The sequence below is a fragment of the Protopterus annectens genome, chromosome 7.part0 (genome assembly GCF_019279795.1).
Source record: "Protopterus annectens isolate FY-2018-M chromosome 7.part0, PAN1.0, whole genome shotgun sequence".
Lineage (NCBI taxonomy): Eukaryota > Metazoa > Chordata > Ceratodontiformes > Protopteridae > Protopterus > Protopterus annectens.
In genome coordinates, this window is record NC_056739.1 from 26,336,157 (window position 1) to 26,353,953 (window position 17,797).

At 33.8% G+C, this 17,797-nt stretch overlaps 1 protein-coding gene across 1 annotated transcript in view; it reads left to right on the top strand.

The window, feature by feature from the left end:
- Window positions 1-17,797, top strand: part of SYT6 (synaptotagmin 6) — a 1,631,223-nt gene that overhangs the window by 1,586,531 nt on the left and 26,895 nt on the right. The window contains exon 6 of the mRNA XM_044076454.1: window positions 14,305-14,455. Within this exon, the coding sequence (XP_043932389.1) occupies window positions 14,305-14,455 (151 nt within the window). The remainder of the gene's footprint in view (window positions 1-14,304; window positions 14,456-17,797) is intronic.

Genomic DNA, 17,797 nt, shown 5'->3' on the forward strand with positions numbered 1-17,797 from the left:
TCAGTAGATTGTCTATGTATACACAAGCACTCAAATGAGACCTAAATGAATAATTTCCCCTAAAGACCCGTTCAGTATTCTATCCATGTATGGACAAGCATAATTTCCCCTCAAAGATCCCTTCAGCAGTCTGTCTATGTATGCACAAGCATCAAAATGAAATATTTTCCCCAATGACCCCTTCAGCATTCTGTTCAAGCTTGCACAAGCACCAAAATGAAATGTTTCCCAACAACCCCTTCAGCATTTTGTCTGCACAAGAAGCCTGCTGATAAGTAACCCTACTTACTTGTGAGACTTGTTTTTCTCTGCCCTAATATTGCTCCCTAACACACCAGATGTGCCCACAGCAAGCTGAGGGGTATAGCATTTTTGAAACCTAAATTAGTCATGGATACCAGTGATATAGCCCAATACGCTGTTTATCTAGCACTTTGGCACTGGCCCCTCTACCTTCACAGCCAATCAAAGGTCTGTTAGGTCAGAGCCCAAGCAAGATTATGTATGCCATGGCAGGAGGCACGTAGGAGCATCTCAAATGTCTGCTTAGAATGCATGCATTGCCATTTCCCTTAAAGGGAAATAAAAAACAATATATGTTTTAAAAGGTATATATTTTTTTTTATTTTATGTCAGTGTCAGAGGTGATTGCCCCATTTGCCCCACCCTAGTTGCTCTATTGAGTCAGTATCAGATTTATTATATTATTTGCAGACAGAAATGGAAGAGTTTAATACAGTCGTCAAAAACAAGGCCATCAGTTTTTGTACTGCAAAGTTTAGAAGTAAATTAAAGAAAACAAGAACACCATCTAAGCCAGTAAGGTATGAAAATTAATGGAGGTGAAGAATACATTTTAGGTATTAGACTTGTTGAATAGAGCACCTGAAGAACTATGGACAGAAGTTGATGATATTGCCTGAGGAAGTATTATTTTAAGTGTGTTCCAAATAGAAAAAGGGCAAAATGACTTTGTGAACATTTAGACATGGCCGAGGAAAGATGGAGAGAAAATGTCAATGGAAATAGGAAACTATGTTAAAGTGAGTGTATAGTGTCCGAGAATAACAGGAGAGAGAGATAAGGAAGCATATTTAAATGGAAAGTGCAAAGAAATGGAAGAAAACAGAATGGGGAAGATAAGATCTGTTCAAGAAGACTGACAATATTAAGAGAAAAATAAAAGTAAAAATGGGCATGGTAAAAAGCAAATAATGACAGACTTAGCAGAAGATATTAAGAACAGGTGGAAGGGGGCGGAGCCTGAATGGCTAACTGAAAGCAGCAGTATTTTAGAGCTCCATATAACTAGTTAAATAAGACAGGAAAAAATATTATTTTTTTTTCTTCAAAGTATAAAATCTTATAGATAAAGGACTAATTTACATAATTAGAAACTTTGGTGAAGTTTTACAAATAATTTCCTGCCAAAAAGCTTGGAGATGTATTCACTTGTTGAAATGAGCAACTCAAAGAATTCTCATCAGGATGCTGCCTTAAAGAAGGAACTACAACAGATGGCATCTACCCTGCAGGAGTTGTCTTTGAAGATGGATGATTTTAAAGAAAACCTAGAAAATCTTAAAACAAGCAGTCAAAAACAGGCTGACACCCTAAAGGAAATGCTACACCACCACCAGACAAGGATAACAGGAATAGAGGTTTCTCTAAATGACTTAGTAAACAGACTTAAGGAAGTGGAAACACAGAAAGAACTGCTTCTTAAACAAAACACTTGGTTGGTTAATAAAGTAGATGACTTGGAAAATAGGGAGAGGAGAAATAACATCAGGATTTTTGGATTACCTGAAAACACAGAAGGTGAGGATATTATTTCCTTTTTATCAAGCTGGCTCCCTGACTTTTTAAATTTAAAAGAAGGACTTTCCTTTAGCATTGAAAGGGCACACAGACCTCTTGGGAAACCTGCCACTAACTCAAACCTCTCCTCCTAGGTCAATAATTATCAAATTTCTTTCATACTTGGACAAGGAACTGATTTTAAGATCTGCTTGGAGGAAGGCACCTCTAAAATATAAACAGAGCCTGATAAGATTTGATAACGACTATACATCTAGAATAATGGAACAAAGGAAAAAAGTGTGGCCAATGATAAAGTTTTTGAAACAAAATAACATCAAGGCACAACTTGCATATCCAGCTAAGATAAGAATACTGTATGCCAATGAGATGATGACTTTTATTGACTTAGAGGAAGCCTCTTCATTTATTAAAACTAATAATGTGATTACTTTACCAGAAGATATGGATTGGATGTCACCTTCTCTCAAGAGAACAAAAGAAACAAATGTCTGGACAGATGTCAAAAAGAAGTAGTAAAAGACTGATCCTGTTACAGCCAAATCTCTCAAAGCATCTACTATGATATGAATAGCTTTAACATTGCCTTAAAGGAACAATTTTACTGCTTGGAATTTTAAAACAAAGGTAACTAACTACTGGAAACTTTATCTATATTTTTTGAAAATAGATGACATATGAGAGTTTTCACATTACCTCAGGTATGTAAAACAGGGTACTTTTCTTTCACAAAAGGAGGGTTATATAACACATAAAATATTTATACTGTAAATCATCATACATAGTATATGTGCATTTTCTCTTAATTTTTTATTTTCTTTCTCTCTTCTCTCATTATTTATTTTAACTGCATCTTATCTCCCTTTCTAAATTCTCTCCTATTTACTATACTAATGTAGTCTGTATATATTTATTAACTCACTATCTATGCATAGATAAATAATAGTCTAAAATCTAGTTTTAAGTTAGACTAATTGGAATAGTGAACTTAATTAATTATTACAATATTTATTAGATTAATGATCGTCACTGTTATGCTTATTGGGATTGGGGACATGTTTGTGATTAACTCTGAAATGTTCCATTCATGTACATATGTCCTTTGAATTATTTCCTTTTAGTATTAACAGATAAATACATTAAAAAAAGGAGGGAAAAATGTACTGTTGGTTAAGAGAAGTGAAGCTTTCTTCACATATTTGTGTTGCTATAGCAACAGCAAACAATTGCTGCAGTTTCTAAGGACACTGTGAATCTGTGAAGTGCATTTAGCCTCACGGATAACAAATAATAAGAAAAAGTAATGTTTAGTTATTAAAATGAAAAACAACCTAAACAAGGTAAAATAAATACATAATAGGATTATTTGTAAATATTTTATGATTTATCCTTACAGGATTACATATTAATGGAAACACAACTGAAATGTTCCCAAACTACATGTGCACTGAAATATAGTTGCTTGATTAAAAAGTATTACTTTAACATGCTGATTTCACAAGCTGTCTGCACTGTAAAAGTTACATTTTATGTTACTTGAAATTGTCAGTCTCTAGAGCATATGAAAAGATACATATTACTTTTTGCAACATGTTTTCTTTGCAGTTACCTCACACTCTGTACAAACTCACTTGGTAACTGATAGCTATTCATTTAAAATATCAGTTTAAATATTAAATGTGCCCTTGAAATGCTATTGACATTTTGACAAAATATAATCTGAACTGTAAAATGAATGACTTGAAAGAAGTGAAGTAATGCATAGATTTCAAAGACAGTTCTTGACACAGTAAAAGTAAAAATATATATTCACAAGGAAGTATTGAAATGTTTGTCTTCCAGTTAAAATAGCTTACTGTCAACATTTTGTGATATAAACTGTAGTGGTGGTGCTGCGGTAGCGTTGTCACCTCACAGTAAGACGTTGTCCTGTTCGATTCTCAGCTAGAGCGTCTTCTGTGTGGAGACATGCATGAATGGGCGTACATTCGTTGAAGGTTGTGTGTCAGGGCTGGCAACTCGGCACGTAAAAATCTTCTGCCAATCATTAGCGGACCGGAGTTCCACTGTGGCGACCCCTAACCGGGAAAAGCTGAAAGACTCAATAACAACAACAACTGTCAACATTTTGTGATATCAGAAAGTTTGAAGAGCTAGGAAATTACTATCATTTGTCTTTATAATGATTATTCGACAGATGTTACTCTACTTAGTTTAATGAATTGTGACATGTGTTTATGAGGAAAAGTGGACTCAATTACTCACATTGGACTACACATTCCTGGAATCTCAACTGAAATGTTCCCAAATTACTTGTGAATTTAAATGCAACTGCCTGATTAATAAGCATAATTTACTTTAACAACCTGAATCCATAAGCTATCTGCTCTATATATGTTACATTATATATGTCGCTTGCATATGACAGTCTCTAGAGCACACGAAAAAATACATATTTTTGCAACATGCTATATTTGCACTAATCATACATTCTAAACTAACTCAATTGGCAACTGACAAGTTATTTATTTGAAACATCAGTGCAAATATTAATTGTGCCCTTGAAATATTGTTGCCGTTTTAACAAAACCTGAATTGAAAATGATTTGAAGACGTGAAGTATTGTACAGATTTCAAAGATGGCTATTGACACTACAATATAAGCAGAAATGTATACATGCAAGGAAAAATTTAAATGCTTTATACTTTTAGTTAAAATAGCTTATTGTTAACTTTTTGCTTTATCAGAAAATTTAAAGAGCTAGGAAATTATTTCTGTCTTTCGGCTTTTCCTGGTTAGGGGTCGCCACAGCAGAACTCCAGTCTGCTAATGATTGGCAGTAGATTTTTACGTGCTGGCTTGCCTGGCCTAACGCACAGCCTTCAATGAAGGAATGCCCATTCACGCATGTCGACACACAGAAGACGCTCTAACTGAGAATCGAATGGGCAACGTCTAACTGTGAGGCGACAACGCTACCGCAGCACCACCACTGCAGTAGCTAGGAAATTATTTCTAATTTGTCTTTATAATGTTTACTAAAGTGATGTTAGCCACTGACTTGTTTAATGGATTGCGAGTGATGTATAAGACAGACTACTGAATGCTATTTCTGTTTACCTATGTTTGCTGAATTTCTTTTATTAGTACTGATTTAAAACAAGGGAAAGAAAGGGAAGGGAAATCTCTGTTTTTGGTCAAGGGAGGAGAGGTTTAAGAGTATTCTAACTGCCCTGAGAACTCTCTAAGATGCTCTAAATACTATTTGATTAATACTTACCTAAGGTAAGTCTTGATTACCATATAGGTACCTTCACATTCATTCTAGACCTAATGTGATTACCCATTCTGGAAGCAGGAGGTGCCTTATGTAGGATGGGAATTGTCAGGGTGTTCATAGTTCATTCTTAAACTCTGCTTTGTAAATCTGTAAATATGTAAAAGCACTGCACACTAGAATGTAGGGTACCTCTACTCAAAGTCAGGAAACCACTGATAAGCCATGTCTTTTCATAAGTGTAGGTTGAATTTGGTGAGCTGAAGAGTGGGAAAGTAAAGGAAGACAGTACACCTACAATAAATTCATATTTCATTGGTAATCACTCATTGTCTCCTGTAGAGTCCTTTAAGTCAAATTATTTTAGTAATAATCTATTTGTTGTTGGCTTATTCAGTGTATGCTCATCTGTTGCATTTAATTAATTAATTTATTTATTTATTTATTTATATTTTATTTTACATTTGTTAACCGGGAGAGTCCGACTGGATACATGTCCATTTTCAGCGGAGGCCCATGGAGAAAAGCTCCACATGTACAAAATATGACAATCAATATTCATGGTTACATTGAAAAAAGTGTAAAATTTTAAAAAGGTGATTATATATATACATGCTTACATTGAAGTTTAAGATCTTTTTAGGTTTATAGTATGAAATATGTACAGAAATTGTTGGACAGGATGTGAGTGTATAGAATGGCATGATACCTAGATTGATGTCATGAATGACAACCAGGAGAAAAAAGGTGGTTAGTTAAGAAGGGGAGTTATTGGAAATTAGATGTAGAAGGGTTAAAATATGTGCTTGGAATGGCTAAGATAGCAGGTTGCTATAGAAGAGTTAAAAACAAGGTATGAGAATGGTTAGGATGGGGAGTTAGAAACAAAGCATAAGAATGGTTAGGATAGCAAGTTAGGTTAGATTTAGTTAGTATTGTTCTAAGGTTGTTGAGAAGTATAAATTTATCCAAAATGATATATCTGACATGTTTGGGATCTCTTAAGGGTATCTAAATATTAGATATTTTCTAAGTTAACATAATAATTGTTTACACTACTAACATTCCATTCTGATATATAAAATACTATAGAACAATAATAGAATAATATAGAATTTCATATCTCTTTTAAGAAAATTCTCCATATAGTTTAACATATGGAGCTCAGCTGATATTGTTGGTTAAAGATATGAGTGATAATCTAATAGATCTATCTTTATCTATTGGATTAGGAATGACTTTGATTCCATGTTTAATGGGAAATTCATATTTACTTGTATTTGCTACTTTAGAATTAATGTTTTATAGAAGTACTTTTTTAAAGCCTGACCAGAATTTTACCATACTTGTATTTAAAGAAGAAAGGACATTAAATTACACTCCCAAGTTTACACACAAAAATAACATTCAATGTTATCAGAGAATATAGTATAACTACTATAATCAAAATTAAAAAAAGAAGCAAAAAGTTTCTTCCAACAATAACTTGAAATGGATTTAACATTCTTATCATTAAATACCAATGGCTTAAGTAATGCAAATAAAAGATCAAACTTACTAAAATATTTAAATCTAAATAAGGCACAAGTAGTATTTCTCCAGGAAACACATTTTAAGACTAATGATCGCTTTATTTGGAACCCTAAGAACTATACAGTCTTGGCTCAATCCTCCTATAGAACAAAGACAAAAGGAGTATCAATTCTCTGGAAGAAAAACATAATCACTCCAAAAGTTATTTATAAATATGAAGACAAGGTCTACTAGCATTTGTTGTAATTAAATTTAATTACAGAATATGGACCTTAGCTAATCTATATTGGTTCCCAGGAATTGGAGCAGTAATGGTTAAAAACACCTAGATTTTATTTCCAACAATTATAAAGGAAATCTTATACTGAGAGGATACTTTAATTGTACCTTAGAAGCTTCTGAAACCACCAAGAAATCTTTTTGCATAGCAACCATTTCAAAATCCTTAAAAAATGGATTGATTAATTTCATTTAATTGACACTTTTAAAGTAAAAGATGATAAATCCTTATTATTTTCCCATAAAGACCATAGATTTGGAACACAAACCAAAATAGACAGATTATTCATAGTTCAAGATTTACAAACAAAAATCCTCAACTTCTCAATAGTTCCATGCCCCTTCTCGGGTCATGACTCTCTGATAATGAAGCTCCAAATAGAGTTTAAATCTTTAATCCTCTCAACTAGAATTCCATCATATATCATGAAAATTAAAGAATTCAGACCCTGGATGTTGTCAGAACTACAATTATTTCTTTAAATTAATAACACAACAGAAATCAGTAGAGTCATGGTTTGGGACTCATTAAAAGCATATTTATTTGGTAAGACCCTTAGCTGGTACAAAAACAAAGTTAGAGAGAGGGAATCTGAATCATTAGACTTGCAAACCAGACTCTTGACAGCAAAATCTAAAAAATAAATGAGAATTGTCCAGAAGTAAAAAAATAAATAGGGGAATTAAATAACAAAATATAATGAAATTCTAACACAAAACTTGTCTAGCCTTGGAAAAATTAAAAATAAACTCATTAGCCACCTCCCTCAGATATCTAAATAACATCTACAAGAATTAAAATACAATCTAAAGCAAATAGCATTAGTAGTATATATCATGAAAGAAAGGGAAAAAATGTATCAGATATAGAAGACATCCTTGAAGCATTTTGGTTCCATTATATGGAACACTTCAAAAAAGAAGATTTAGATAACCAACCTTATCAATATAAAAAAAAATTCCAAAAACTTAAAAACTAGACCTACAAAAACCTATATCCTACAAAGAAATTGTTGACAAGATAAAAGAAAGTAAATCTAACAAAGCTCCAGGGATAGATGGTATAATTACGGAAATTTACAAACTCTTCCCTTCAACAGTAATCTCCCTTTTTCATAAAACGTTGCTAGAAGTCCAGTCAGAAGGAAAAATACCACCCTCATGGAAATATTCTCTCATAACACCAATTCTAAAAGATAATTAACCATTAGACCGTTGCACCCCATACAGACCTATATCATTACTGAATAATGATTACAAAATATTCATGTCAATACTAGCTAACAAAATTAAAATCCCACTTTCAAAGACAATTAATGATCAGACTGGATTTTTATGTAACAGGCCCACACATGATAATATTAAAAGGATACTTAGTCTTATAGAGTATGTGAATAAAGAAGATAGAGAAACACTTGTAATCAGATGAGACACAGAAAAAGCCTTTGATTCCCTCAACTGGGAATATCTATTTAAAACTTTAGCATTATTTGAATTTCCCCCTCCCTTCATTTTATTACTAAAAACATATATATTAATAACTTAGCCTACATTAAATAAGGTCCTTTCACCTCAGAATATATCCATATAGCAAAAGGTACTAAACAAGGATGCTCCCTTTCTCCTATTTTATTTGCTTTGGCTATAGAAATACTTGCAGAAATAATACGCAATAATCCAAGAATAAAAGGAATAGAAATCTATGACCAGTACATATCTAAAATAATGCATTTTGCTGATGATATTTTATTAACCCTATCAAACTCCAGAGAGTCATTAGGAGAGCTAGAAGAAGTAATGGATAAATTTTATAAGATTTCAGGTCTACACTTTAATAGATCAAAATCAAAATTTCTATTTTTAAATAAGAAAAAAGAACTACAAGTTACAGATAAATCCATCACAGGAAAACAAGAACTTATGCTAAATTATTTAGGAATAGTGTTATGCAAAAATATAAATGAAACAATATTAATAAATTATAAAAACATTATTGAAACAATAAAAATATATATAGAAAAGTGGAACAAAATTATATTAACTTTTGAAGACGGATTGCAATTAATAAAAATGGTCCTATTGCCAAAAATACTATATGTAGCATTAGCAATACAGTTAATAACTGAGAGATGCATTCTTAAAGAAATAAACTCATGTTTAATAACATTTTTATGGTATCCCAAAAATAATAAGAGTTGCTCTAACTCATCACATTAGACCCTGGAAACAAGGAGGATTGAACTTCCCAGAAATAGAAACCTATATAAAAGCATCTGTGCTTAAAACTACAATAGACTGGATAAACCCAAATTATTTTGCCAACTGGAAAGAATTAATGGCTATATTAACAAATTAATTTGATCTGTTAAAAAAATGTTTAATAGTAGACAAATCAAACAAACCCTGGTACATACTATGCATAAGTATACAATATAATATAACAAAACCTTCTAAAACAACACTGATTAATCATTACATCAATTCCTTTAGGAAACTTATCAATGCAAACATACATCTCAAATGTTGGTTTGACCTTTTAACCCCATTTGCCATCACTAAGAACTTTCCTCACAAAATATATAGGGAAGCAATAACCACCTGGGAACAAAATGGATTCTTATGCTGGTTTCAATGTGTAAATAAATTAAATGTTTTAGATATACATATGATAAAAACTGCTTACAATATTCCAACACAGGACTGGTTAACCTTAAAAAGCATTCTAATGTACACTCACGATTTATGCAGATTAATTAATTCCCCATTTAAAGATATTGCAAATCTAATAATTTTCTGTATGAATTTATATATAATAGTTGTGAAAACAAAATTTCCATTTCAAATCTATATAAAGAATTAATAACATACAAAACAATTCCCAAACTATCATACTGGCAGTTCTTAACAAAAGGTCAATCACTGCAGTTAACAGAAGAAATTAAAACTAACATCTTACTACTACAAATGTTTTTTGCTGGAGGTGTGAAAAGTCAAACAAAGCAGACTGGATCATATTTTTATGAATGTAATAAAATTAAATCATATTGGAATTGAATCAGTCATTTTTTACAAGCTTTAGTTAATTAATCATTTACCTTAACTAAAGTATTGATAATTCTAAATGTAAATGAAGGTCCCTACCTGAATAAGACAAATATGAATTTGTTATGGACAATACTTGCTATATCTAGGAAATGCATAACCAGAAGGTGGAATTCAAATATACCTCTGACCTTGGAAGAATTTACTGAAAACAACTGCATTGATGGAAATAAAATTCAAAGAACTACGACTCGATCCCAGGCCATTGGTAAATAATCCTTGGAAGAAAGTTATATCTTTGTTGGACACACTGCAGTAATCAATATTGTATCTCTGATAACTGATCTCTATATTTAATAACATACAGTGTATATAATTGAAAGTCAGGCTATTGTAAATATTGTATATAGTCGTTTAAAATGATATTTAAAAATATTATGTAAATGTTATTTTAATTGAAAATAAAAAAAAATATTTGAGGATATAAGAACAGATGGCAGGAACATTGAAATAACTAAATAAGAAGGACCCTAACATCACTGATTGGATCTATAGTCATTCATGCTGGAGAGTGAAGTTAGGCAGGCAATGGATAACAAGGTTGCATGAGGTGATAGAGGTGAATGTGCTGCTGCAGTGCTGCTTGGAATTTGCCAGCAAATTTGGAAAACACAGCAATGGCCTTTAGACTGGAAAAGGTCAAATTATATTGTAAAATATGTTCATTTGTTTCACATGCTAGCAAGGTAATGCTCAGGATCCTACAAGCAAGCTCCAACAATATATGGACCAAAGACGGCCAGAAGTACAAGCTGGTTTTGGTAGGGGCAGTGGCACTAGTTCAAATCGTCAACATCCACTGGATAATGGCGAAAGCATGGGAGTTAAAGAAGAAAATATTTACTTTACCTTTATGGACTAATCTAAACCCTTAACTGTGTGGACTATAACAAACTGTGTCAAGTTCTTAAAGAAATGTGAATATGGGATCACCTTATTTGCCTTCTGAGAAATCTGTATTCAGAGTAAGAAGTAAAACTTGGAACTGAATAAGGAATAGCTTACTGGGTCAAGATTAGCAAAGGCCTAGTACACCAAGGCTGCATGTTACCCTACTTATTCAATTCATATACTGAGTACATCTTGCAAAATGCTGGGTTACACAAACCAGACACTTGAATCAAAATTGCTGTTAAGAAAGATTAACATCCTCACATATACAGATACTGCTACTGTGACTGCTGAAACTAAGAAATAGTTGAAAAGCCTGTTGATGAAGGTGAAAATAAAAAGTTCAAAAAGATAGTCTGCTGCTCAGCATAAATAATATATTATTTAGTCCTACTGATTTGTTTTTTAAATAGATGGGGAAGAAATGAAGGTAGTGATTGTTTTTCTTCTCCTGGGCTCAAAGAACTCTGCAGGTTTTGAGTGCAGCCATGAAATCAGAAGATTATTTGTTTTTGAAAGGAAAGCTATGGTAGATGTGGATCAGATTTTGGAGAGTAAAGCCATTACATTGTCAACAAAGGTCCTCGCCGTCAAAGCTATGTTTTTCCCATAGTGACATATAGCTGTGAGAGTTGGATTTACAAGTAAGGCTGTCTGCCAGAGAACTGATGCTTTTGAACTGTAGCGTTGGAGAAACCCTTTGAGAATTCCATGGAACAAAAGAAGGTCAACTCAGTTAATACTTAAGGAAATAAATTCAAGACTGTTCACTGGAAGATCTAATAGTAAACTAAAATTCAAATATTTGGCCATATAAGACACAGGTGGGATCCACTAGTGAAGATATCACTACTGAGAAAGCGTGAAGGAAACAGAAGCTTAGGTGCATTACAAAAAAAAAAAATGAATTTGTAAGAAAGTGACAACAGACAAGGCTTAGTATGCAAATGTCATTGAGGTCACAAAGAGCTTGATTTGACTAAACAACACAATGCATGGGTTAGCAGTTTATTATGCAATACTGCACAGTTTAATTAGCCAGAAAAGAGCACCTGCAATATAATTCATCCTCTCTAGAATGTTATCAGTAACTGCAAGTAGAACTGTGATGGTGCTAGGACCAGAGCTCAGGATATGTTTGTTCATTCATTTATTTAACATTTGTTTATTGGGAAAGTCCGACTTGGAATCAGCCGATTTTCAGCCAAGGCCTGGGGATAAATGCTCTGGATGCATGTCTTCATAACATGGGAGGAAACCCACATAAACACAGGGAGAATATGCAGACCACACAGAAGGCACCCCAGCTGAGAATTGAACCGGAGAACCTTTTGCTGTGAGGTAACAATGCAAACCACTGCGCCACTGTGCAGTTCATATATCAGTAGGCCATACTTCCTGAGCTAATTTCATACTAGTATGTTGGTGAGTATAGAAAGAGCACAGTGTATGTTGGTCTGTATTCTTGTAGTCTTTTTTTTTTTTTTTCTCCTCAAAAAGGAAAACGGTTAGGGTACTTTGTCAGAGAAAAATTTAGGATGTATGCTAATTGTCATACAAAAAATGTTGCATCCCTTTTGACAAAAGCTGGATGAATTATACTGGGATCACTTGTCATCTTCTGGAAGATATTGAGAACGGCTTTGTTAATTTGCCCAATAGGATGTCTTGGAAATGAAATATGGGGTATAAAGAAATTCTGTTTTTGCATGTAGGTTAACATCTACAATATTTGCTGTGCTTTGTGGTAAGACTGCAAGGAAAGCAGTAAACGTCTTAGTTGCTCTGTCCTGATGAGCCAAATGTTGGCAGTTAGGACAAGGAATAATGGATGAAATGTTGGTTTAATTTCCTTTGGAGTAGTCATTCCTTCAAAAACTCTCTCACTGGCAAAAAAAGTTTTCTTTACTGTTAGGACAGGACAACATTGAAATTTTGTCAGATTTGACATATCTTTCTTTATTCAAGGTTGGGATCCCCTATGGCTCCTGAAAACTTGAACTTGTATCATAATTGCTTAGCAACATTAGCTTGGAACTGATTGCTCATGTACACATATGCTTGCAAGAAATACATCTGAGCTTGAAATCTAAGCTAATGACACAATAAAAAAGCATCCTTTACAAGAAGCAAGCCTCCCACACTTCCCATATAGTGTATTTCTTCTCCCATTCCCCAAACATTATTATTCTCACACTGAGGTCACTGCACCATGTAAAAATATTGATCACTGACATTGCATTAAAACATGCCTAACTCTTTGTTTGGGAGGTTGCTAGTTTAGGTCATCTGAATGCACAACATTTCAAGTATAATGCTATAAGTCCTAAGTGAATCAAGCAAAAGCATAGCAGCAGCTTCTACCTTGAGGTATTGTGCTTCAGCAAATATAATACAGGATGCTGGGGTACAAGCAGGATGTCGGGGTACAAGCAGGAAGTCAGGGTACAAGCAGAAGACTGTAAACCTCAGGGTAAAGGTGATGGATCTCCAAGTCGTATCTCTTCCTAAGTTCTAATTTAAGACGATAGTTCAGGCTTTTGCAATAGGTGTCTCCAAGTCAAAGACAAACCACTTAAAATGAGGCATCACCAATCCCTTCTCAGTGGTTAATGAGCATGATCTAAACATAACTGCTTCTATTTCATATTCATTTTGTACAAGTGTGCCACTGAAGTTTGAAGTGTAATATTGACATACTGAATATCAAAAACTAGAGCCTGCCTTTTTAGGACACCTTAAAATACTTACAGACTTTGTTGTGACATTGACTTGACTTGGCTTTTTACTGTTTTAATGACCCACCTGATAAACATTCCCCAGAGATCATTGAGAATGCCAGTAAATGTCTGAACAGGAGTACAATGAACCAGGACAGTTGGTCACTATTATAGCATTATTCAGCTGGTGAGGCCACCCCCCTTGGGGATTCCTAGGCTTGCTTTATGGGAACTCCGATCAGATAATGTGAATTATTTAATGTTGCCTTTTATGTGAGATAAAGCTAAATAAATACTAAGTCACTGAAAATGTATAAGTACCTGCAAACCTGTAGGAATAAAACAAAATACTAAGTCAACTCTTACTTATTTCAAGTCTGTGTGTTGCTGGATATTGGTTTATCTGTTTTTGTACAGTGCAATACATGATTTTTACAGTGATCCATTTAAATCTAGCTAAAGAAATTCTGCATTTCTAAATTTGTATTGATCTGCAGAGTAATTTAATCTGTGTTCATATCATTTAGCAACTAGCTTCAAACTGTTATATAAACACTTTAGTCTAATACAATCTCGTCAAAACAATTCAATAAAATTGTTGCAGTAAACATGTTATAATTAATTATTACAGCAGTGTGCTTTGTATAACTGAGTAATATTTGTATTTTTTTCCCTTTAAGAGTTGGACATAATGAAATTATTGGAGTGTGCCGAGTTGGAAATAATGCTGAAGGCCTTGGGAGAGACCATTGGAATGAAATGCTAGCCTATCCACGTAAACCAATAGCACACTGGCATCCTTTAGTGGAGGCAAAGAAAACACTGAAAGAGGTCTGCACTATTTCATTTACTTGAAGCATAGTATAATTTTGTAATGTAATTTTCATGTTTGCTGACAGTTTATATAGGTGTCATTGCACTGGCAAAGTCAGAGCCATGTTCAGACCAAATTATGTTCTTGTATCTAACTGGACACATGCAGTCATCTCTTTCTTTGCTTGTTTTCATTTGTTTTATTTAGTTTTTATTTTTGATAACCAGATAAGTGTGCTTGTCCAATATGCATTTCCATCTATGATCTAGACCTGAAGATAGTACAAACAACATTGTTTGTAATTATAACAGTACAGAAACATACAAACAGGTTTATTTATAATTAAAACAATACAGTGATGTATAGCATTTTTCAGTATGATGGTTATTGTTATTATTAACCTGTACAACACACAGACCAACACAGAATTTTACAGTACAGTGATTTCCAGCATTGTATAGCTCAGGTCAGGTTTAATAGTTTACAGTGTTCAATGATATTACCACATCATACAATGCAGTGGTATTATGTCATACAGTACAGTGGTGTTATCACATCATACAATACCCTGGTATGTCATACAGTACAATGGTATTACCGCATCATACAATACACTGGTATCATGTCATACAGTACAATGGTATTACCACATCATAAAATACAGTGGTATTATCATGTCATAAAATGCAATGGTATCACATCATACAATACACTAGTATCATGTCATACAAATACAATGGTATTATCACGTCATACAATATACTATTATGTCATACAGTACAATGGTATTACCACATCATACAATACAGTGGTATTATCACATCATACAATACACTGGTATCCTGTCATACAGTACAATAGTATTATCACACCATACAGTACAGTGGTATTATGTCATACAATACAGTGTTATCATGTCATATAATACAATAGTGTTATCACATCATGCAATACAATAGTGGTATTATGTCATACAGTACAGTGGTATGTCATACAGTACAGTGGTATTATCATTTCATACAATTCAATGTCAGTGGCTCAGCAGCTTGATGCTGGAAGATCAGAAGATTGTAGGATCTATTCCCATATCAGGTGTTTGAATATATTTTCCAGTACTGACACTGCAGTGCAGCATTGGGGGGGGGGGGATCCGGAGTGTGCTGGCATTCAGCTGAGATGTTAAACCAAGGCCCCATCTGCCTGAGTTGGATGATAGCTCAGGTAGGATGTAAAAAATTCCATGGCACATATCAAAAAAGAGTGGAAGGGGTTCTTAACTGACATGTATACATATTTACAAACTCATGTTACATGCACACAGACTCTCATGATTCTGTATACACACTTCAATTTTCTTTTAGTTTTCAAATAATATACTCAATCCCCCATGCTTTCAGTTACAGCCACCTTCTGATTTTTTTCACTGTATCTGCCATTATCCATTAAGCAACTCTTCTTCAGCTATGACTTTGCATATTATTCATATGACATAAAACATATTCAGATCCACTTTCCCTGTAACTACACAGTTTCGTCTTCATGAAAGCCATGTAAAACCGTACCCATATAAACCTTTTGAATGTCATACCAGAATCCCTTTTGAATAAATGCATTCCACAGCTTAACTCATTCACATTCAAAAAAAAAAACACATGCTTAGATATTTGAATTTCTTTATATGCAAAACACAATCTTCTATCCATCATTTTATATATTACATATAACTTAGCCAGCCACAACTTGCATAAAAATCTTAACTCACTAAATTGTTTAAACTTTTTCTTTCTTTAATAGAATGTTTTATATCTTTCAGATTATTTCAAGATTCAGCATAACAAAATGCCATTATTACTTTTTCACACCAAATCCTGTCTCCTTTCTTTCTCTGCACTTTCCAGAATAATTTTCTATAACAAAATTTTATATTTATGTTCTTAAATTTCTCCCTTATCTATATTTTTTATTGTTTTTAGTCCTTCCATTTTTTTCCCAGAATTCATTATGGTTATCCAGTAGCACTTTTGACATAATTCCATTATTTTCTTTATCCAGAACAAATGCATCAATGCTGAATACACAACACAATTAATTAACCCTAGTCCACCATTCTCATCTTTAGCCTGCGCCATTCCCCCTTTTTTACTACATTCGCCTTGAATACCTTATTACTGTAAATATCTGTTAACAACTCATTCTTTTTCTTAACGTGGAAAACACACTCACCACTTCTTCTTTCGGCTTTTCCCGGTCACCACTAAATAGCATAATTTATTCAAAATATGTATTAAATATTTTTTATGACAACCTAAAAACTTTCCATAACACATTTATATCCTTTATTTGTTGTTTCTTTTCCCTCTCCTTTTACACTGTATGGTTAAGGAGATTTACCTGCATGCTCCCTTTGTCAACTAAAATAACCACTGACCTTGCTGTTAATGGTTGCGAATTTTATATGCCTACGTGGCTGAGATGGTGACAGTGAAGGTGCTCATTAAAAAACAATAGGATGATACCTCAAGTCTCAAGTTGGATGCAAATACACAGTAATAAATGATAGCTCAATACCATAATAAAATTTATGGAGTTAGATGTGGCTGTGTCTCAACCTAGAGCGATAATGGTGGATCATGGGAGTAGATTAGAAGGCCACAAATGTGAACGTATGCTAAAACAGAAGATTTTGAAAATAGAAGCAGGTGCAACAACCTGCACCTAGAAGGATTACCTGAAGGCATATTAAAAGGGAGCCTTTTGGACTATCTTGAAAAACACCAACAGGCTCTGAATTTGGGTCCTGGCAGCCATTTTAGAATTGAATAGGCACACCGCTCACTGTGACCACCAGCAGCACATGACAGTTCCCCCCCCAACTTATAATATTTTAACTGCTAAATGTTGGGGACAGAGAATACACAGTGTGGCAGTTGAAAGAAGGGAGACCCTTTCTCTTGTGTGGTCACAGAGTGTGACTTTTTTCAAGACTTTGTGCAGCAGACTTTGTCAAAGTGGAAAGCCTTTACACGAGTTTGCTTCCTTCGCTATAATCATATTCCCAGTATTTTTCATTATCCAGCTGCATTGGCCTTAAAGTATCATGGCAAAGAGAATCTTTTTGAGCTCTTCAGTTTTTGAAAAAATATTTGGTTGTGGAAGTGGTTTATAATAAGGCACCACAGATTGTCCATTTCTGTGCACCACAGAGACAGCAGTCAGAGTCCTGGGCCAAATAGAATGTAGGCCAGCTGACCAGGGAAGTGTTCTCATAGGTTCATAGGGCAGTACTAGGCTAGCTGCCCTTGTGGACCATTTTAAACCTAACCAGTTTTCCCTTTTCAGAATCAAACCCTGCACCTTGT